This window comes from Citrus clementina, unplaced genomic scaffold (assembly GCF_000493195.1).
Source record: "Citrus clementina cultivar Clemenules unplaced genomic scaffold, Citrus_clementina_v1.0 scaffold_1, whole genome shotgun sequence".
Taxonomy (NCBI): Eukaryota; Viridiplantae; Streptophyta; class Magnoliopsida; order Sapindales; family Rutaceae; genus Citrus; species Citrus x clementina.
In genome coordinates, this window is record NW_006263303.1 from 11931010 (window position 1) to 11954927 (window position 23918).

Sequence of the window (23918 nt, forward strand, 5' to 3'; positions counted from 1 at the left end):
CCAATTGTTCAAAATTTGTATTAAAATTTTAAGTAAAAAAGATAATTAAAATAACTCCACCCATATATAATTATTGATTGTGATAAGTGAACAAATTAAATTAATTTAAATAATAATTTGTCATCACTACAACGTAGATTTAAATTATTAGATTACTTTTTACTACATGTGATAAATTTATTACGTATCATTTTTATATTTTTATATTTTTATCCATATATCAATAATCATCAATCACCACTTAAATTTTAATTAGTAAAATTTCAAGAAAATTCATGAATCCAAAATCTTACGAGAGTAAAAGAGTCATATCTTTCGCTTTCTCAATTTCTCAAATTGCAAAAGGTCAAATAATTAGTGGACGGCACTGGGGAGTCTGTGTTCTGCTCTGAGTTAAAGGGACAGAAAAAGTAAAAGAGTGAATGAACAAGTGTAAAAGCATCGAACCGTACAAAGTTTTATCCGAGGGCAGAGCAGATATTGTGTTGAGAAAGAGATACCAAATGGCAAAGTTCAAAAGTTAAAACAATCTGAAATTAATAAGAGATATTAATATTAAATATTAGGGATCCCCTATCTTACATGTATGTAAGATACATGCCTCTCACATGAATAGTGTATGAGTCCCACATATATACTATTCATATGAGAGGCATGTATCTTACGTACATGTAAGATAGAGTTTGCCTAAATATTAATACTTTCCCCCTTTTACTCAGCTATTTCACAGTCTTTTCCAATCCACTACCCTTTAGTTTATGGGTTTCCGTAGAGATGTCAGAGACAGGAGCTGCTTAGGTGCAGGACCAGAAGCTACCGACAGGTGTGCAGAGTGCAGTCATAATATGAGCAGGGTAGCACAGTAATCAGAACCGTTGGTTTTATCTAGGTGCAGGAGATTCTGCAGGCCAATGGTCCCTCAAATAAATATACCTACTACTCTACTTACCTACTCTTTCTCTTGTGTTTAGTGACTACTGACCGGTAAAGTAATGTTGTAAATTGGTAATGTAATGTTGTAAATGACCATTTCTCATCAAAATTGCTTACACTGAAACTGACTCTTTCAACTCTAGCATTGTGTCTGTGTGTGCACTTGCTTTCCTTTTTGTTTGTTAACAATGAATAATGGTAATCATAATATGAGTGCAATAAACAGATTTCCCTTCACGGCATCTCAGTGGCAAGAGCTTGAACATCAAGCTCTAATCTTCAAGTACATGGTCTCAGGCATCCCCGTCCCTCCTGATCTCCTCTTCACAATAAAGAGAAGCTACTACTTTGACAGATCTCCTCCCTCAGCAGCAAAGCACTTTACACATCAACATCAACATGGTGCATCCTCTCTCTAGCTCTGTGGATATTTTGAATTGAGTTGTTAATCTAACACTTTTTATTTTTTTCCAATTTTCTGATTGGATTTTTTTTGTGTAAATTTTTTCAGTTGAATGGAACTGTTTTCAAGTTGGTTTAGGGAGAAAAATAGACCCAGAACCAGGGAGGTGTAGAAGAACAGATGGCAAGAAATGGAGATGCTCAAAAGAAGCATATCCAGATTCTAAGTACTGTGAGAGGCACATGCATAGAGGCAAAAACCGTTCAAGAAAGCCTGTGGAACTTAATACTTCTACTTGTACAGCCAATAAGTCATCCTCGGCTTTGTTTTATTCTAGTGCAAAGCATCAAGAAAGTTTCAACTTAACTCATTTGGTTTTGGACTCTGGTTCTGGTTCTGGTTCTGGTTCCCAGAGCAATACTGATTTGAGGTAGTTTCTGGGGACTTTTTGCCTTTTTCTTTTCCAATCAGGTCACATTTAATCAAATAAAATCTTGTTGATGAGTTCTCTCTCTCTCTCTATGTTTTTTGCCCCTTGTTGTCAACAAAATAGAAGCAGGTATGTTTATGGGCCTAAAGAGGAGGTTGATGAGCATGCTTTCTTCTCGGAACCATCAGGAAAAGTAAGAAGCTTCTCTGCTGTATCTATGGATGATTCTTGGCAACTTACTCCACTGACTATGAGTTCCTCTTGTTCTTCTTCTTCATCAAAACAGAGGAGCTTCTCTGGCCTACAAAGTGACTACTCTGACTTGCAGCTTAAAAGCTGTGCTGATAATAAACCAAAACAACAAGACAAGCAGCCAGAAGAAATTCCGCAAAAGACTGTTCATCGCTTCTTTGATGAATGGCCACCAAAATCCAGAGATTCATGGCTTGACTTGGATGATAAATCATCAAAAAATGCATCACTTTCAACAACCAGCCTATCGATTTCCATTCCCTCTTCACATGACTTTCCCATCTTCAGTTCAAGAGCTCCATGATGATTAAGTTTCACAAAGGTTGTTTATTAAGTTTTTTTCACTTCCCAAGTTTTGCTTTCAAATAAATTGATCATCATTTACTTCAATAGTTCATACTAATTTTCCTTTTTTTTTTCTACTTGATGTTATTTTGCTTTGATGGTTGATCTTTCAGGTGGCGGGCCACTAATTCATGTCCAAAAAATATTGCACTTGGTGGTGTTCACATCCAAGGACTGTCAATGTTTTTCTAAATTTTTGTTCTAGTCTCTCTTTATTTTCATTTCTAAATTTTATGTATGTACGTTGCAAAAATTGGTGAAGAATCCACTACGCGTGCTTAATGAAAGATTTCAATGTGAAATGCTTTCTTGGTTGTGTTCCTTCCACATCACTTTAGAGCTCATAAATAGATTGCGAATGACTGTTTAAAATCTATTTTATTTCACATTGATGTATTATCTTCAGGGTTTCTTATGGTTTAAAATCTATTTTATTCCACATCACTTTAGAGCTCATATATGTTTGACACTAATACTCAACCTTCTGCTTATTGCATTATAAATGGTCTGGGGGGAGGGGGGGTGGCGCCGGGGGGACCTTGTGTTTCCCGAGTATTTGCTAATTTAACACTTTTTGTGTTATCTGAACTTGAGTTGCTACACACTTGAGTCGCCTATGCAAGTATAAATTGGGAATATCCATCCAATTATTACTATTTTGGGGTAAATTATAGCTTTATGCAATATTATCGGTCATTACTCAATCCTCACCCTATGCAAAACATAAAAGTAACATTATTGATATGTTAATCTTGTAACATTATTTATCAACGTTATGGTCCCATTTAAGATTGAGGTGTTGTAATTTTGAAGCGACAACCGTTGTAGAAAAAAAATTATAACTATTAAATAAAAGTTAATAATATATAGTAAATATAAATAAATTATAATTTTGATAAAATTATTAAACATATGATAGATTGGGGGGGGGGGGGGTTGTGTTTCTTGAGTATTTGCTAATTTAACACTTTTTGTGTTATCTAAACTTGAGTTGCTACACAGTAGAGTCATCGGATGCAAGTATAAATTGGGAGCTTTACGCAACATTATCGGTCATTACTCAATCCTCACCCAATGCAAAACATAAAAGTAACATCATTGATATGTTAATCTTGTAAAATTATTTATCAACATTATGGTCCCGTTTGAGATTGAGGTACTGTAACTTTTAAGTTACAACTGCTGTAAAAAAAAAGCTGTAACTATTAAATAAAAGTTAATAATATGTAGTAAATATAAATTTTAAATAATAATTTTGACAAAATTATTAAACGTATAATAGATTTTTCATTATACAAGTGAAAAATTATATAAACATAACTTACAAGCTACAGCAGTTAGTGTTTACCAAACACTTTAGTGCTGTAGTTATTAAGTTACAGTTGTCCAACTTCAATACCAAACGCACCTTATATATCATAAATTAGAACACTAAACGTAATATTTAATGTGGCACAACACAAAACAAACAAACTAATAACAAGTAAATAAAAAGTTGGCAACTAGTAATTAATTATTTTCAAAGGATAATTTAGTTAGTCTCTTCTTGCCAAAATATAATGATATTAAAGATTTCATTATTTGAGTCTCAATTTAAGTTTTAATATTATATATGACTCATATTAAATAATAAATATAAAATTATTTATAAATAGATCCAAAATTATTAAAACTCATTACTTTGAAAATATGATTAAATCTAAGAGGGTAGAATAAAGTGGGGTGCAGGTGCATGGTAACATACGGTAGTTACTTAAGCTCTATCCCAATTATTCTTTTGTTTTCATATTAGCTAAAAGGAAACAGTCACAGTTCTCAAAGGTTAGAACTAGGATGTGACAAAAAGAATTTATGCTGACCACATGCTTAAAAGATTCTGGTTAGACTGAGGATTTTAAATAATCAAAATGGTAAGCTTTCACAGAAGGGAGTCAATGGCCATGCTAAATTTTCATTACTTTTGTGTAAATGGGCTCAATTGCTAATTGAAGGTTTTTTTTTTTTTTTTTTTTTTGAGAGAATTGCTAATTGAAGTTAGTTGGTAACTCAAAACCCTGAGAACCAAACACGAAATGAAGATTAGACTGAGAGGGAATATTGTAAGATTAGACTAAAGAGGGACAATTTGGTCACAAAAGTGCAGTCAGTGAGTTCAGGTTATGACATTGGCCTGAAGTTTCTGAAGGGGTAAGTAAGCGAGTGGGTGGGTCTGAGTTCTGGTCCAAAAAGACATGAGATTTGATGTGATTACAGACATAAAAAACAGAGTAATCAGTAAGACAGCAGCTGCAGGGGCAGAACTGAACCAACCTTGCGCTTTTAAAATCTTCCTTCCCTTCGCACACACCCCATCTGATCTGACCCTGTTTAGTCTGTGACTGTCAGTTATTAATGACCAAAAAAAAAAAGTCTGACAGATTCGTTCACCTCAGCTCTCTTTTGGAACATTAGTCTCCCCAGCAACACGCTGTCGTTTCTTTTAGCAAAATATTATAGAATAGAAACGACGCAGCTTCAGTCATTATCACGTCCATTAAAACTACACAAGTACATAGCAGAGAGACAGCGTGCTTTAGTATTTGAAGCGAAAATGCACTGGTCTAATATTCACCGAGAGAGGGTTTAGGTCAATGGTTTTATTACAATAAATATCGAAGAAAATGATATACAACAATTGATCCAAATTTATAAAAAATAAAAAAACATTATTTTGTAATAAAATTTTCTTTTTTGCTGTACTACATTTTTGTTGTCTTGTAGTGATAACGTATTAACTGCAATAATGGCGTATTAACTGCTATATCATTATTGTATATCCACTAAAAGTTTTCCAAGCCAAAAGCCATCATTATTGATTATTCAATCCGGACAAATCACCGGCTGTAAAAATCTGTAAATGGGTGAGCATTGTTTTGCAACAAAATAAAATCGATTCAGATAAGCAAATCGATTGCTAAATCCAACATCCACCACTGATGAACTGAAAATGTTAATAAAACTATAGAACTGAAGAAAGGAAATAATGATGCCATACCTCAAAATGATTTTAGGTTGCCCTCATATGACTTCATAATTTATATAACAGAAACTCGAGGAAACAAAAAGTATAAATGATCAAGTGATTCCCCGGGGAAAGGCACGTTATTGAAGAAGCAAAGTGCGCATTTTAGCTGTTTCCTTGTCACTGCCACGGTTAGCACATTTGGTCAAAATCCTAATCATCATCCAAAGCAGCACCTCCATTCGATTTATGATCATTCTCTCTGAGTTCTCCATCACTATCCTGCAGTTCATCAGTATTATCCCTCAGCTGCCTCTCGAATGGCTCATCATCATCAGATTCCGACAATGCTCGCCTTCGTCGAGCTGCAGTTATTGAAGGTGCCTTCACCACCAAGAAAGATGAAAAGTAACATTTTAGCAAGCCTTCTCTTAATGATAACACTACTCAACTAGATTTCCACAACACTAGATGAAAACAACTAGGCAACATGTCGTGGGATTCCCAGACATTATCGACTCATTTGTGGACGAAATAATCACATAATCATATACAACTCTTCAGACATGACAGCAGAAAGGCACACTATAGAGAGATTTTTAAATGCAGAAATTGCGTTTCACAATGCAACCTAATTTATTATGTTTAATGGCCGCGTGTGTCATGATAGTTTGTGTGTTTACTGAAAAGGTGAAATTAGGTTTCAAAATCAGATACCACATGTTTCATCACAGAAATAACAGGGAGACGATAACCAAAAGTCCAAAAGTAAGACTAAAAATAAAATATTACCATCTCATCATCAACATCAGAATCTTCAAGTCCAGCTGCTGCAAGACGATCATTGGCATTTTCTTCCACATCGTCATCCTGATCATTCATTTGACCTATGGGCTCCCTATAATTCATGCTAGCATCTTCATCTTCTGGTTCTTCCCGATAATCCATCATGTCAGCTTCTGCATACTCCGTCTCATAATGCGACCTTGAGCTCTTGTCCTTCTTTCTCCTCTTTCCACCTTTTCTCCTTCTCTTCTCACTATGTCCAACCTCATCATCATCATTTTCAGACCTTTCCCGACGTTTAGATGCAGGTGTGCTACTCCTCCATTGCTCCTGAAGATAATAAAGATGTGGAAAGCTGAGCTAAAAGTTCAGAAAGAGGGCTAAAACGTTCACCCAGCGTTTATCCTAAGAAGCCCCAGAGAATGTCTAATAGAATCTAAAAACTTGGTGGCTAGATATATCTGATACCCAATATGGTTTAAAAACATCTGCTGGCATTACATTATTTCTCAGTCACACCAAATATTTATGAATCTGCTAATGACAAAACAACGCATACAGCCCTAGAATCTACGTGCATGGAAAGCTAGCTGCAAAATTCAATCCAACACAGACTCCATACCTTTACTCTTTTACCAGCATTAGGGGAGTTGGAGAGTACAAATAGACATGCATTCTCAATCAGAAGTCCTATTAGATTACTGGCTACAATCAAACTTGAAGATTTTGATGCTGCAAATGTAAAAAATCCTTGCCTTTACACGCTGAAAATGTTCCTCCTGTTGTCTTAACCGTTTTTGCTCATCCTCCAGTTTTCTTTTCTCCAACTGTTCACCAAGGAATCAGCGTCAAGACTTTGAGAAGAGAAGAAATGTTTTCATTCATAAAAATCATCGATATAGTAACAAAAAATGCTTTTATAATTGCAGACCAGATATTTCTTCTGTTCTTCAGCTTTACGACGGGCTTCCTCAGCCAATGCAGCCTGACGAGCAGCTTCTTGTCTCTGACGGTTCTGCTGCTCCTCGCGCTCCGCTGCTTCGCGGTGAATTTTTGCAGCATCAAGCAAGTGCTTGCAATATTCAACATGAGTGTTAATTTTCTTCTCATCAAACCCATGAAGATGAAGGTTGGAAGCAGCAGACAAATGACTAAATACACGAACAGCATTCTCTAACTCTGCAACTGTTGAACGCACCTAAAGTATCATGGTAATCAATGGCCAATGAGAGAACAAACACAGAGAAAGCATGTAAAACACAATGCAGTCAAGTGTCAATTTATCAATTAATCATCAAAGGTAACCATATAAATAGCAACGGTATTAACATGCAAGATCCCAAAGTACATTTAAAAGCATATCTGCTTTGTTTCCACTCAATCACTTCAACAAAATCCTCCAAATAATTTCTTGCATAACTTCATTCCCCACAATTCCTGGTTAGTGATACAACATTCAACAAAATTTTTGCTGTAAACGTCTACTAATGAAAACATTGTTTACATGCTCTATTATTCCTGACATAATGATGTGCAGTGCATATCATTATCTAAATAAACAGATTAGAGGACATCACCTCTCAACACAGTATTGTCATGCCAAACCTGACAAAAATGTGTAAAAGAAGCAATTTTTATATATAAAAATTATGGATTTAACAAGTAGTGGACACATACCGGCATGAAAAATAAAAATAAAAAAAATAAAAAACAACCTCATCAGCTGTCCTTCTTGTCTTTTGTAGTGTGGATGCCGAAAACTTCTGCATAGCAACACCTGCATCAAATCTTAATGTGTAATTTGAGGGAGCCAAGTGGATCGCTCTCAGCAATGATTTCTTGCAGTCTTGCCACTGTTCAGCTTCATAATGAGTTCGGGCCAAATAGAGAAGAATTTGGGCGTCCGTATTATAATAAAATTTTCTCAAGCAATTTTGATACTGCCAGATAACAAGTTATCACAATACACATACTTGAAAGTAATTCATGGAAATCTAAAAACAAAATAACCCACCATTTTCATAGCCAAAGCAAAATTTCCTTGAGCAAAATAAACATGCGCCAAATTTATCCACACATCTGGCATCTGGACAAAGACACTTCCACTTGCAGCTTCTTGAACCTACAATGATTAGACATTTGAACCGACTCCAAAAAAACTGGAATGTGAAGACAGGAGGAATCATTAGTCTTACCTGCGTAAAAAGATCTTTTGAAACATCAAACTGGCCTTTTTCTGCCAAGACCACTCCAGCACCATTGGCAGCATAGAGATTAGATGTATGCTGGACAATAACCTGTAAATGTGAAGACATTAAGGGTTAATGTCCAGGATCAGATTACGTTATCAAGCCACCAATCCATTAACTAAAAGGGAAAACGACACTAGGATCCACAATGTTCCAAGAGAGGGGTTAAACCCCCCAAATGATTTCAAAAAAGACCATCAGACCCCCATCTGCGAGTAAATTTCGTCAGTTTAGATGGTTATTCTCTTTTTCAAATTAAATGTCATACTTACTCCTCTGACCATAGTACAAAAGGAAAACAAAATTTCAACTTCGACAAATAATGATAGAAGGCACAATCTTAACCAATCCATTTCATGTTTATTAAGTAACATCAACTTTTATTATTATGACTGACATATTCATTCTTTCTATAATGCTAGAGATCTCACCATTTCAATTCCAACTTGAGTCCTAAGACTAAGTGTCACTCATCTATTGCATGATGAATGTGAACTTGCTTATTACTCTATTCTACCATCCAATAAATGAGTGCCACTTCAGTTGGGACTCAAGTGTTTGGATCCCCAGAATTACACCTTGTTCTTCATATGATAATAATCTTGTGATTATATGATGTGTAATAACAAGGAAAATAATCTTGTATATTTATAAGATGATATATCTACCTATTAGATAAAATGAATATGAATATGTTTCTTGGGAATTCTCAGGCGTAAAGTGACTTATCCTATAAATTGATATAGAAAGTAAATGATACTTTTTACTTAAAGCTATAAAAGATTAAAAATGGAAAAAAAATTAAATATCCCACTGCATGCCACCGGTAATATTGTCGGAGTCGGCGCAACAGTGACACGGCTAAAGTGGCTGAGTGCACTTCAAATTTTTTGATTTATGCAATGATGTTATTTTCAACAAATTAGTACCAAAAGAGGGTCAAACAAGACAAACCCGCATTATGTGAAAGATGGTCAAAAAAGACAAACCTGCGTAGCCATGGCAAAATCCAATCCAGGTTTGGCCTTGCCAGAACCTGACCCTGATTGGCTTTTATCATCCTGAACCCAGGTTAAAACCCAGATTTTTCAACTCTAGGTCTGGGCAGGATAGAACCCAGAAAAATTGGGTACGCAGAATATTGCTTTTTAAGATTGAGATTACTTGTTAAGAGAAACTCAAGATTGAAGTTACAGTTTAGAAAAGGCAAGCAAATATTTTAGTATCTTTCGGATTGTAAAGAACTGTTATTTTTTTCTTTCATAGGTTGGCAACAAAGACCAGAAGATTATAACAAAGATTACAATGAGATGATAAAAAAGAAAATGAAACTAATGAGAGATTTCAAGAAATTTCCAGTTGTGATTAATATGTTCACCACCAGCACCATCATTGACACCAGTGATGGCAACTGTGACTCAACCAGTGACTTTTTCTATTATTTTTATTTAATTTAACTACATATAAAGCATTTAAACAATTAATAAAACAAAAATTTTAAAAACTTATCTAAATTATGCCATGCGTTTGCTACATTAAAGGTGAATGTACTACATCTACATTGTCTTTCTTTATTCAATCCTAAGTAACAGAATTTACTAACAGCTGGGGATCTGCAAATATTTTTTGAAATTGGGGATTTTCAATCCCTTTGTTGAAACCTTGGTGCCATGTTTGGTTTGATGAATTGAAAGGAGAGGAGAGGAGAGCAAGGAGGGGAAAGAAGTAAGAGGATAAGAGATGATTTCTATGTCAAACACCCTATTTTCCTCTCATTTTCTCTTCCCTCCTCTCCTTTCCACCCCTCTCATTTCTATCAATGAGACATGGGCTGAGAGTCTATAAAGTAGAGACAAGGAAAACCTGAAGCCATAACCTAGATGAGCAAGGGGAAACAGAGGGAAAAGATAATCTATCTAAGCAAAAATCAAAGGTAAAAAGTGCCAAAATTAAATAAGACAAGGCATCTTCAAATCTTCTTATATTACAAATGCTTTTGTGTTCTCCTTAAAGTTCATCACGTTAAAACACCGATGAAATCTTCTTCTCATAAACATTTCTATTTCTATGAAGACGGCGTACATAAACCACAATTCAACCATATAATGATGACAATTCTCCAAAACTATATTGAATCAAGAACATGGCCAAAATAAAAGCAAAAAGTTAAGGTGGTCTTTGTTACCGCGTGTTAATCCAAGCAAAAGCTACAGCAGGATAAGCAAATCATAGATAAAAGATGGTGAGAAAAGGACAAAAGGAAAAAAAAAATATTATGACATACTCTCGTGTAGAGTTCCTTCGCTTTTTCCAAATGGGTTGCTTCCAACTTTGGGGCTCTCTTTTCGTTACGAAGGGCGGCGAAGTAGTTCCAGTTTCCCTTACCAAAACCAACCAAGCATATGAGATGGATATTAAGCTGCAGTGTAATGATTATAACAACAGTAATGAAATAAATCTTTTATTATGGTAATGAGTTGTGCAGGTAGACGAGAAAAAAAGGACTAAACCCAGCAAAAGCATCTCGAGGGACTGACAGGGCAATAAGAGTGTGAGCTTATAAATATAATACCAAGATGTGTAAAGAAAAGTTGGAAGAATTCCAAAGACGAAAAATATATGCACCAGAGAGAGAGTAGCATAAGAATCCTTCCCATCAGTTGCATCACTGGCAGCTCGGAATGTTTCTTTTGCCTTGACCCAGTCATCATTTTTAAGCTCCAAGTCACCAAGCATAGATAATGCATTCGGGTACTTGCCATTCACCTTCAGAGCCTCATTGACCTATGAGCGAAATAAAGCATATGATCATCAAACATACATCTACATGTATAAGAAACGGAAGCTGAGATGTTGTGTGGAGTGATAACAACCAGTTCAATGCTCAGTTGAAGATTGTTCCTCGCTTTTGCAATAGCAGCAAGCCTTAGATAAGCATCTACGTAGTCTTGATGCTGGAAAAGATAATAAAAGTAAAATGAGAGTCAAACAAAAACAAGGTCAAGTATCATAGAATACTTGAGGAAATGATAAAACATCAAAGTTTCAGTAAAAATAATATTCAAGCCAAGAAACGTTCACAAAAACGCCAAATTGACAAAGAAAATTCATGAATGATGCTGGTGAACTTTAAAATATACACGTGCATTATGACATGTTTATTATCAGACATCAGGCCTTCCAACTAGTCAACACAGGTACAAAGAAATCCCAAAATACAAATAAAATAATGCCAAGCAATTTGACCTTACTACAATCTAGGTATCACCAAGTGCAACCTAGGCTTACAACAGTATTGTTCAAGTTCAATTAAGACATATACACTGCCAAAAAGGTAGTTGAAAATTACAAGTGAAGTTGAATATGTGACCATGAATCAAAATATAATAGGTCCTAGATAAAGAGCAAAGTACTAGGACTGAGGCTTGGCTACACGAAATCCAGTATATTGAGAAAATTTAAGAGAATATGAATCTGGTGCCCTTCCGACCTTAAATGTAGATTGACAGCTGAAATTGTTGCATGGTAATATTTTCAACACATCTCTCAGCATCTGTTAAGTATTTACCTATTTACATGCATCAACTTGTACTTCAAAGAAGAAGTGAATCAGTCACTCATCAAAAATCGAAGAGCTTAACACTATTGACTAATTGTTACAGAACAGGTTCTACTTTCACAATTATTACATGGACGGTTTATCTTCTGATTCAGGTACAGTTAAGTCTGAGTTACATGTGAGCTGGTCATTCCAGTCCACATTACCAAGCTGGAAAAGATGCATAAACAAATTCCCTCAAATTGTAATTCCTCTGTTAGAGGAACCCAAAATTAACGGTCTGTAACATCAAAGTTGAAGCCAACAAGCCACTCAGCTAACAGGTCAAATTGCCTGCTCTGTGATCAACAAGGGAAATTTGCATGTACATGCATACCTACCTTAAACAAGATCAAGCGGTACAATACGCTTGCAGCTACTGTGTCATGTATCTGCTCGAGTAATCTGGCCAGGTTAAATAACACAGTGACCTTATTCCATGGTAGTTCCACATGATTACCATCGTTTTCAAATCGATGAAATAACTGCATATCCTTGAATTGAAGCATGGATGCACTAGCATCAATAACATTGGTTTTTGTTTTGCTGTCGAGCAAAGTAAGCCATATGCCATCACCTAGAGCATCCTTGAAACTTTGATGAGCTGACTGAACCACCAGAACATCAAAGCTATCTGGTGTGAGTGATAAATAAACAAATTCCATAACCCAAAAAAACACACACAGAACAAAATGCTAACAATTATAATAGATAAAACAGATTCTTTGGAGGAGGTTTGTATTAACACCAAATAAGCACTAAGAAACTGCACTAACCTCAAACTCTCCCTTTTCAAAATGTATAACTCCAATATTGTTGAGAACTTCTATTGGAACTTCTTCACCTGCCTTCTTCAAAAGAGTACGTGCCTATAACATATCCAAGTTATGCAAAAATATTATAAAAACCAAACTTTAGATCTTATTTAGTACAGATCAAATTACAAACTCAAAACAGAGTACAAAATAGAAGGCTTACTGTTTTAAAGGCATCAAGAGCAGCACCAGTGTCAGAAGAAATTAACAGTTCCCCCAAATCAATAAATGCCTGCACCATAATTCACTCAATTCTTATAGGAAAAGAGTGCAAATCAACCGAGACAACAAACATGTCACTGTATATATTTTAATCAATTAAAGGTACGCATCATGGGTGATACTGTGGTCATGGCCATCCTTTAGGTTATTTGGATAGGAAGAGATGAAAAAGCATGATCTTCATGCAAAACCCACAATAAATCATAGTAAATTATTTCACTGTATCCTAGCTAAAACATACAAAATTCTCTCAGGATATAATAAGAAATGAAGAGAATAGTGAAGTTCAAAGTTACACAGAAATGTATCTTGTAACAATATATGTTCATCAGCTTCAAATTGACAATGCTGCCTCTTTTTTTTCCCTTTTTTTTTGGTACTATTTTTGTGTTTATCCATCTATGTATACACACACACACACACGCACATAAAATAAAGCCAGATATCCCAAATGAGGTGGCATGCTAATCAACTTGTGGATGATTTTCGTAATTTCTAAAATAATTTATTGTATAATTTTTCAATGAATGTGACAAGTTGTCACCTCATGGATTTGGGATAAAGTTTGGGATATGTAGCAGTATTCTCACTCTCTGTGTCTTATTAAGACCTACCCCAATCCAATCCATCTGTTTATCACTTGAGCTTCAGCCCAAGAGGACATTGATAATCAGACCTCATCAAAGTTCATCAAAATTTAAGATGTGAAGATCATTATCATGTTTTCCAGATGTAACATGAAAGACGACTAAAACTGATTCCTAAAAGCACGAGGATTTGAACATTATTATAAACTTATGCATTCCTGTGCCACTGAAGATATTATCAAATGAAAACACTCAAAATCAGCTTTCTTATTACGCATACAACTGAACTAAGCCATCCTAGGCTGAAATAAAATAAGATTAAAGATAGGACAGACTCCAATTGATTCGTGCAGAACCTGTTACATCCTTCAAGAGCCTCAATACAGGGATATAACTTATCAAATTTTCAACCTTCTGGGAAAATCAAACCACCTGAGCATCACGTGGATCAATCTTTGCAGCCTTCCTCAAAAGTTCCTGGGCCTTCTCAATCTGCCCAAGCTGAACGTAAATGTGTCCAAGTGCCTGCTTGGACGAGAAAAATCAAGTAAATAAAAGATCCAGGAAAAAAAATCGCAAAACAGATGTAAAAATGAAACACAAGTGGTAACACCCTTTCAGTCATAACTCACTTTCAATGTCTCACAATTATCAGGGTAAATCTCCAAAACCTTTTCAAAGTTGGTGAGTGCACTTCTGAAATCTCCCAGCTTCAGTTGTACTTGTCCTAAACCTGTGCCAGATACCCATGTTATTATTTGGGGGGGGGGGGGGGGGGGGGGGGGGGGGTGGGCAGGAGAACAAATGACGAAGCTCACATTATAAGAATCCTGTGAACTTTCAACATACATTAATAGTAAGTCTCACTTGGGCTGTTCTAATGGTAGTCTTTACATTCCCTTCTTGTAGTACGGAGAAGTAGAGAATCTCGAGAGGTACCATACCACTAACTGAGCTGGGGGTCAAACTGTATCACTTTTTTTTTCCTTTTTTTTTAATACTTATAGAATCATTCAAATTAAGAACTGAAGCTTGTTACCTTTTGTTTCGCTATAATTGGAACCCTAGGGCTCTATCCATTTATTCACTTGACCCAACAATTAATTAAATTTCTTTTTTTTCCCACACCAAGAATTAATTTGAATAAGAATAAAACATTTTCATTGTGCAAGTTAGTGAACAGTTAAATGATCTTTTCTTGTAAGAAAAAAAATGATTTTGAAACAATTATAAAATCCATAAAAATAAGTCAACTCATTATTGCCACACAAGTCCCAACCATGCACATCGAGGTCTTAAACATAAGGCAATTAACCCACATGCCACTTGAAAGAAATTTTAGCTATGAAAATCAGTAGACTTCAACAACAACAACAAATGAAATCTAGCAATGCTAACCTGGATAGAAACTACAAAGAAACCTGAAAGACAGTTGTTAAGGAAGAAGAGGCAAGTTTCTATACTTCAAACTATACGTTGGGAACTGTAGAAATAACAGTTGTTATCTAGCTACAATTAGTAATCTACTGTTAATTAACTACTATTAGTAGTTGGGTGTCGGTAGATAGTGGTTAGATTAATTAATAGTGGGGTGTTAGTAGTTAAGTATGTATATCTATATCTATATATATATATATATGTAAATAAGATAAGCAAAGAAATAAAAATTCTTTTCTCTTCAGCATAAGTAGAGCAAAAACTAGTGAATGAACTTTATTTTTACTACTTTGAAATTATTTTCTAGACATTTCGTGGATAACCATCCTTAACCACAACAAACAAGCAGGTAATGCTTGTGGATTGTAGGTTTAGGATAATTTTCTCCTTTCAGGAATTATTGGCTCATATTACACTTTAAAATAATTTGATCTGCACCTCCAACCAATAGAAAAGAGTATTGGTCGTAAATAGCATAGAGATTAAAATAGAGATAAAAAGTATGGTTACTGACCATAATAAGGAAATATAAATTCATGGGGCTTATTGATTTCTTTGACCGATGCCATATAGTAGAGCCCAGCTTTCTCATAATCCCCCTGTTTCAAAGAAAAATTGATCTCGCTAGTGTTAGTAGTGAAAACACCCAAAAGAACTCAGTATGTCTGACATGTATGATTAGCAAAGACACATGAATATTTTTGAGCATGTGGATGATCCTGTTGAGAGTTTAAGGAACCCATTCAGTGCCATTTCACAAAAATGTAGAAAGCTCTTTTGTAAAATGAAAATGAGAGATTGAATTTTGTATTTCGAAACAAAGAAACGCATCATGTATTCTTTTTTTTTTTTAATTTTAATTTTGTAACTAGTTTAGTTTAAAAATAAAAACTGAGAACAAAAACAATGAGAATGTGCCTCGTATAAGTTTTCCACAAAAGTTTAAAAAAGAAAAAGAAAAAAAAGAGAATAATGTGGTTTTCTGATCCCATTTTTCAAATACATAAAAATGACTCACAGTAGTTTTTGAAGTGAACACCAGCTCTTAGAAAATGATTTGTGTATTCTTCAAGTCTTGTCATCTAAAAAGAACATAAAATGTGTTTTTTTATATATTTCTTGATTTGAAAGACAGAAAATAGACTTCAATATGGCACAAATGGCACTTATGCTCAAAAGAGCCACTTGACCAGTGTGAATATCTTCATCTACTTCTGTCCTTTTCCTTTATGAGTGGAATTAATTCAGAATTCCACCAAATAATGCCATATGAAAACACAGCTATTAGAATTATATGATAATAAAATGATGGTCTGAAAGACCTTGCTGTGGTAAGATCGTGCTAAATTGTAGTAAGAATGTGACTTTGTTGGTCCATGGTTGGTTACTGCAAGAGCTGTTTCAGTCAGTTGCTCGACTAGGAAATGCTGACCAGTGAAGAAAAAGTGATTAGCCAGATAATTCAGAGCCATTGCACAGTAGGGGTATATCTCAAAGGCTCTTTGCATTTTCTCCATTCCTTTCCTTATTCCAGCAGCTTTGCAGACATGACACAACATTAGAATTAGACAGTTAAATTTGCATGATAAGGATTGCTTTGCTTAAAATAAGGTATTAGTCTAGACGAACAAATATTGCTTTTCAAAAAAATTATGAATCTGGAGATATTAACCTTCATTTGCTTGCAGATCCATAACTGCAAGTGCAACAAGAGCCTCAACATTTTCTGGATCTAACTGCAAATATGAATTGAGAAACATACAGAGAAATCATCAGCAATACAGTCGAAGCTTAAGCAACAGACTAGCACATATTCGACACAGACAACTAGTTCATATCACCACCTGCAAAGCCCGCTGAAACGCCTGTCGAGCTTTCCCAAGTTGGCCCAATTTATAGCGACAGAGACCAATTCCAAGTCTTATGGCTCCAGGGCAACTGGGATGAACTTGCAAGGCCCTCTTAACAAAGGTCATGCACAATGGAGTAAAGAAATGTCAGAAATAGTGTCAAGACTGAACAGTACCCCAAATGTTACGCATATAAAATCACGTAGAGAGCTAGTCATGAGCTTACCAATTCATTTTTGAATGTTAAATAATGCAAATTTACATAGTATGTCTTAGTTTAAATGGTACAATTAAGATGGAAGTTACAAACCTTATACAACTCCAAGGAATCAGAATAACGTCCACGATTAAACTCGACACATGCCTGCAGACATCAAGGGTCAGCTATTATTAATTGCAAAATGCAGCATATGTATAATGGTGTTAATAGAGCACTTGACTCTCAGTTAACTGCACCACCTAAGCCTAGCTTTAATGTTATTTCTGCAGTTTTTATCTATCACCAAGGTTAGGATTCCCAAATCTTATTCCAGTCTTTACGAGTTGTTTTGGGCCAGCGAGGGTGTCACAAGCTTAACCATGCCAAACAGTAGTTTATTAGATGCAGAGAAAAACATGGTCTATAAAATTCTTATAATAGAAGAATTTTCTTTTAGAATAGCTAATTTGATACCACAGCCTTGCAGACCCAAAATGGAGAATGTGAAGGATTTTAAAGCAAAGTTAGAATCACCACATGATCTAGAAGTTGAGTTAAAAATACATACCAGGAAAAAAAAGATCAACACGCACAAAAACAATTGTCATCAATTGATCAACTCTTGGTTAGTGAAGAAGACTAACATAAACTTATTTAAACTATCCAAAATCTGCAAAATAACAACTACCATAATTACTTGATCAAAAAGTACAGTTCAATATACCTGGCCCAGGAGAGCAGGAACATTATCACGATCTGCCTCTAGCACGATCTTAAAAGCACTCGATGCCTGTTCTACTTCACCCTTAGCCAGTAAAAGTTGACCTGTACAGCAAACATTATGAAGGCTTAAGTGCGCCAATGCTCCAAAAATCCAGAAATCACTATTACCCAGAAACCCAAAAACTATCACCCACCCATATGTTATTCCTGACCAATTTCGAATCTTATAAGCCTCACTCCAAGAAAAACGATAGAATAAAATACCAAGATGGATGTAAAATACAAAGTCCACATAACACAAAATTTGTATGTAAAAAGAAAATACATGCACAAGCATAAAATTGCAAAAAAAAAATATCTCAGCAACGTGTAAATCAATAAATCAAAGTGTTAATTTCAGATTAACCCTCAGTTGAGCTTTAAAATAGTTTGGAGGATATTTTAAAGATTGCCATTTTGTGAGGGGTAATCTAAAATTAACCTAAATCAAACCATATATCAATAGTCATGATATACTCAGTAAAAAGGTTAAATCATGAAAGAGGTAAGGACAGAAGTAATGAGGAAAACGTGCCAAATCCAGGAGGGAGAACGTTTTGAATAAAGGGCATGTTTGGTGCTCCTCTTATATTGTATTAGAGCCCCTCCATGGTTTTAAAGTATTATAATACCATGTTGGGTAATTACACCATGTAGTATTGCAATGCGGTCAAATATTTACTTTATGCGGTCAAACCCACATAAACTAAACCTGTGTAGGAGTTGGGTTTATGCGGGTTTTTGAACGCAGTTGCTTTTGCTTCTTTTCTTCAGTTTTAGAGCTTCAAATCTTCAGATCTCGCTTCTACAAATCAAGGAAGATACAGAAACCCAAGCCAAGACATCTGACACAGAGGAAGATGATGGCAATGATAACGATGGGGATGATGATGAGGATGGAGATGGCGGGTTCGGTGACAATGATGACAATGAGGATGATGATGACGATGATGATGGGGACGAAGACGAGGACGAGGATGAGGATGAAGTGCAAGAAGTAGACAACGAAGAGGATGAAGAAGACAAAGATGAAGAAGCCCTTCAGCCACCAAAGAAGAGGAAGAAGAGAACTAGATAATTGGAAAAATTCTTTGACACACTTATTCTTTAAATTGTTTTAATGAATAAAAGCATTAGCTGCTGCTTCCTCTATTATGATTCTTTGGTGATTACTTTAATCACATGGTTAAACTTATTAGGTTAAGAGACAGTCTCAATTTGATCAGCTGGAGGGTGGTTTCTCAACCACAATCCAGGGGAGGACTAGGGTTAGGAAATATTATTAACAGAAATAAGGCCTTGCTTGGGAAGTGGTTATGGAGGTTTCCTTTAGAAGTTAATTCTCTATGGTATAGTGTTATAAAAAGTAAGTATGGGTTGCATAAAAATGGTTGGGATGTAGCTGATGTTGCTAGAGGGAGTAGTAGATGTCCTTGGGTGTTTATTTCAAAAGGAAAAACAGATTTTTATCCAATATTAAGCTGATGGTTGGTAATGGGCAGAGAGTTAGATTTTGGGAGGATTGTTGGATTAAAGAAGTTGCTCTCTGTGATCTTTTCCCTCGATTACATAGGCTTTCTCGAGGTCGTGATTGCTCTATAGCTAGTATGTGTAAGTACTATATTATGCAGTGGAGTTGAGATTTTAAGTTCATTAGAAACTTGAATGATAGAGAATCTGAACAATGTGCTAAGATGCTCGGGATCCTACAAGGAGTTTTTCTTAATAATCTGAAAGAGGATAAGAGAGTTTGGAATTTGGATAAATCAGGAAGTTTCTCTACGAAATCTTACTTTCTTAGCCTCATAGATAACCCCGATGCCCCCTCATTTTCTCCTTCTTACCAGATTTGGAAAGCTAAAGTCCCTACCAAGGTGAAGATGATGGTTTGGTCTGTTGCTCATAGAAAAATCAACACAAATGACATGGTTCAAAGAAGGAGACCTAATATGGCTTTATTTCCAGAATGGTGTGTCGTTTGTAAAAACGCTTCAGAGAATGTTGATCATCTATTCCTACACTGCACTGCTGCTTACTTTTTGTGGTCTAACTTGTATAAGACCTTTAATCTAAGCTGGTCAGCCCCTGTATCAAGTTACTCCCTCCTATTAGAAAGTTTTTCTTGCTTAAGAGAGACAAAAAAAGCAAGGGTCCTATGGGACTGTGCAGTCTTGGCTATTTTTTGGGTCGTATGGAATGAAAGAAACCAAAGAATCTTTGATAACAAGGCTGGGGAAGATCCTTCACACCTATGGGACAAAGTCAAGTTCTGGGCTTCCCTCTGGGCATCTATAACTACTGAATTCAAAGACATCTCTTTCTTTTTTATTTTGCTTAATTGGGAAGCTTCTATATCTTAACAGGAAGCACTCTTAGTGAGCTAGTGTTTTTGGGTTTTGGGATATTTTATCTTTGCCGTTTCTAAGTGTTCTGTTTATATTGGGACTTCTCGTCCTTTTTTGTGGATTTGTAATCCTCCTAATCCTTGTACATATTTCTTATAGTTATATTTAATCTTTGTTTCTTAGCAAAAAAAAGAGACAGTCTCAATTTACTTATGGGAATTGCTTTTGCTTATTTTCTTCATCTATTACTGTTGGTTCCACAAGTTATATATTCAGGAAATGTTAAAATAATAAATGTTATGCCGCCAAAAAGTTTAAAATTTGTTAATTTGACCTATTTTATGAAGAATTATATATATTTTTTAAATTTTATACTAAAAGAAAAATAAAGCTGTAAAATTTAAAAATTCTATATTTACCATTTTCCCAAGTATTAATAAATATTATTTTCTAAATATATAATTTCAAATAATCACCAAAAATATTAATACAATGGACTGCAGCACCAACCATAATATAAAAAATTAATACAATACAATGTAGCACCAAATGCTGGATAACATTATTATAATGCAGTGCTAACGAATACAACATAATACCATACACCTAAATCAAAATAATGCAATATAGTGTAATAAAATACACTGTGCCAAACACACTCAAACTGGCAATTTAAATATGAACATCAACATCCACTAAAGCAAGGATTTTAAGTGATAAACCAGAAAGGTTGCACGGTATCATCTATTGAGTATGATATCTAACTAAAGATGAATATTTAAGCGAACAACAACAATGAAGAACACCTACACAAAAAACTTCTCTTAATTGCTACACAGGAAGTTGTTACGATATCCACAAAGAAAGTAAGGATGATCAACAATTAAGGTAGTCTTGAGGGCCTATCCACAAAAATATTCCAAATACAAAAACCAATGAACGAATTATCAAATGGACTATTTATTTTTTAGCCAATCTTGTGAACCTAAAAGCTTAAAATGGCCAACAAGTTCAATATTTCTTCAATGTCTAAACGAGAAAGATGCCAAGAACTTTCACCTTTGCCAACCCAAGTGGAAGGTTCATGCATGTCAATTCTTGATGCTTTGTTGTAGTATTGTGTTGCCAGAATAAAATGTTCCTCCTTTTCTCTTTGCTTTGTCTCAATTTTCCCAAGGTAGGTGTAGTATACCCCTAAAGCATTTAATATTGCAATCCTCTCATATCGAACATCAGCATAATATTCATCAATCTCTACAAGAAAGCGTAAGGCATTATCACAACAGAATAAAGAATGAGCATTATCTAGTTCTAAAATTTGATTTTCTATATCAAAATGGATGGAATAATCATCCATATTACTATCCTTGACCAAAAAAAGTGTCATCTGAGATGAAATTATGAATGTCCTTGAAACCAACTAGTTTGTTGTAAATTTAGCAGTCACTATCAGTTGAATTATGAATGTTTTTATCCTTAGCATTTCTAATAAGTTCCTAGCTTGCACTGGGATTTTTAATAGGAACAAGGCTCTCCATTGATTTACTTAACCAATACCTATATTATAATTCCCCTTACCCGTAGATAACATCAAATGGAACCATTTTTTCATAGAGCTCTTTTGTCCCTGTTTACGTGAAAATACAATTGATGAATAGTCAATTGAAAGAACTCATTCTTTTTTATAAGAGCCCAGAGTATCACTTCCCTATATACGGCCTTTTTCAATTCAAAGCAGTGGCGGCTCTCGTATTGTGAAAAATTCTTATAAAAAAAAAAATGTTCTCTTCTATAAATGAACTTTTTTTTGGGTAAAATCTCATCTTCTAATAGTATAAATTTATATTCCAAAATCAAAACAAAATTCTAATATCTAGCACAATAAACCAGACGGCAAAATCCCATTCACCGCGTATTTGTTTCCACACACCGACTTGCATCATTTATCGAAGAGAAAGACATACCAGGACTAGACCCTTCCTCCAAAATTTGACGAAATTGTTCTACTTTCCCTTGTTTGAAGTATTCCCTCTGCATCCCAGCATCAAAAATTAAGATAAAGTAGAATAATCAGGGCATAAAAAAGAGAAACAAAAATTATAACTTTGTTTCACTCGAGAAACTACTCGAAAACCTATTTCACCATAGCACCTTGACTTGCAATGTAAATTTTTTGCGTCTAGACCCTCCGAAACTAACTATTATCAGACACCACACACTTAAAAAAAAAATTATGAGCAACTAAATCGAATGAATTCAAAGCGGAATCGCGATATAATTAGCAATCTTAAGGAAAATAGAGGAAAAAGAGAAAGAAAAGGAACCGCGATGATGAGCCAGAGATCGAGAGGGGCTTGTTCCGCTTTGAGAATATCAAGGATATCAGAGGCGTCCCTAGGGAGCTGATCCAGTGCCACTCTCACCTCCTCCTCCGAATTCTGCACGGGTATGTACACGCAAGCCATTGATTTTGATTACCGGATTCAACAACCAAAACTCGTTTATCCCCAAAGAAGATAATGTGTCTTGTCGTCGTTCAGGTTTGTAATTTGCTGGCATTGACAGCATGCATGAGTATCAAAATTGCAGCGCAAACAAATGTTATCTGCGGCCGCTGTAATTTCTGCCCACGATTTGTGTAAATACATGTCATTTTATTTTTTAAAAAAAAGGCTTAATTTTTTAAAATTTAAAAGAGAAGTATTATATATTTTTTAATATAAGTTTCTTATCTGAATCACTATTATTATTTTAATTATTTTAATAGGCGTTTCCTTACACTATCTTTATAACTAAGGTAGTGTTTATTTTTTTATGTCTGACATCTAAATTGATATAAATTTAGATGAAATTTGAATAAGTCTAAAATCTAAATCCATATATTTGAATGTCTTATTTTTTTTTTAATATCTAAATATAAGTGTTAAATTATTTGTTTTTTAAAAGGAAAACATCTTAAATATGATATCTTGACATATATAACTCATAAATATTAACAATACTTATATTTATTTGTTAAAACACATGACAAATTATATATAAATTATTTGATTAGTTGAAAAAATTAGATAATGTGTACCTTAACAAAGCATAAAAAAGTATACCTAATACATGTATTTTTTTATATTAATATATGATACTTATAATGTTATTTTTAATATATTATATGATTTTTTTCTTGTAAATTACGTTGTCCAACTAAGAATTTTTTAACGATTTGAATTAATGTATTAAATAATATTCAAAATTTATTAGAAAATTTATGATTATAAATAAAAAGTGATGGACCTATTATAAAACACACTCACCGAAAGTCTTATTATGTTTAAAATTGTCATTCACAATTAAAAAAAATTGACAATTGAATACACATAGAACAAAGAAAATCAATAAATAATAAAATAATAAAAAGGTAATTTACATAGTATGAGATAAATATATTTAATAGGGATATTAATGAAAGAGAAAATTAAAATTCTATTAAGATGTTTTACCGTTCAGAAAAAGTCTGAATATTTAACTTTTTACATTCAAACCTGAACATCTTACAATCAGATATAAGTTATTGAAAACAAACAAGCTAAAAACTCTATAAATGTCTTAAAATAATTCAAATTCAGAATTTCACATAAAAGTAAACAACCCCTAAGAATTATATTATCAAAATAATAAATAGGTGTAGAGATAAAACCTAATTTTAATTC

At 34.4% G+C, this 23918-nt stretch overlaps 2 protein-coding genes across 4 annotated transcripts; one reads left to right on the forward strand and one right to left on the reverse strand.

Moving 5' to 3' along the window:
• Nucleotides 1-984: 984 nt before the first annotated feature.
• LOC18053770 (growth-regulating factor 6) lies at nucleotides 985-2718 on the forward strand. Of its 2 annotated transcripts, XM_024178157.1 has the most exons (5): nucleotides 985-1335; nucleotides 1445-1766; nucleotides 1890-1959; nucleotides 2053-2340; nucleotides 2477-2718. In XM_024178157.1, the coding sequence occupies exons 1-4, from the start codon at nucleotides 1122-1124 to the stop codon at nucleotides 2320-2322; spliced, it is 876 nt and encodes a 291-aa protein (XP_024033925.1). In that variant the 5' UTR covers nucleotides 985-1121; the 3' UTR covers nucleotides 2323-2340; nucleotides 2477-2718. The 2 variants fall into 2 exon arrangements, with proteins under 2 accessions (XP_024033925.1, XP_006451560.1); XM_006451497.2 differs by having other exon boundaries at nucleotides 1890-2340.
• Nucleotides 2719-5189: 2471 nt separating this feature from the next.
• On the reverse strand, nucleotides 5190-22847 carry LOC18053771 (protein CTR9 homolog). 2 transcript variants are annotated; one of them, XM_006451498.2, is made up of 24 exons: nucleotides 22539-22847; nucleotides 22179-22245; nucleotides 21274-21468; nucleotides 17832-17932; nucleotides 17219-17272; nucleotides 16903-17019; nucleotides 16731-16794; nucleotides 16381-16595; nucleotides 15573-15657; nucleotides 14254-14354; nucleotides 14054-14146; nucleotides 12976-13044; nucleotides 12774-12866; nucleotides 12339-12605; nucleotides 11273-11353; nucleotides 11025-11183; nucleotides 10684-10779; nucleotides 8346-8447; nucleotides 8165-8272; nucleotides 7866-8090; nucleotides 7082-7348; nucleotides 6906-6977; nucleotides 6157-6480; nucleotides 5190-5748 (listed from the first exon to the last, which is right to left on the reverse strand). In XM_006451498.2, exons 1-24 carry the CDS (start codon nucleotides 22677-22679, stop codon nucleotides 5578-5580), a joined length of 3267 nt encoding a protein of 1088 aa, XP_006451561.1. In that variant the 5' UTR covers nucleotides 22680-22847; the 3' UTR covers nucleotides 5190-5577. The 2 variants fall into 2 exon arrangements, with proteins under 2 accessions (XP_006451561.1, XP_024034411.1); XM_024178643.1 differs by lacking the exon at nucleotides 12339-12605.
• Nucleotides 22848-23918: the final 1071 nt, after the last annotated feature.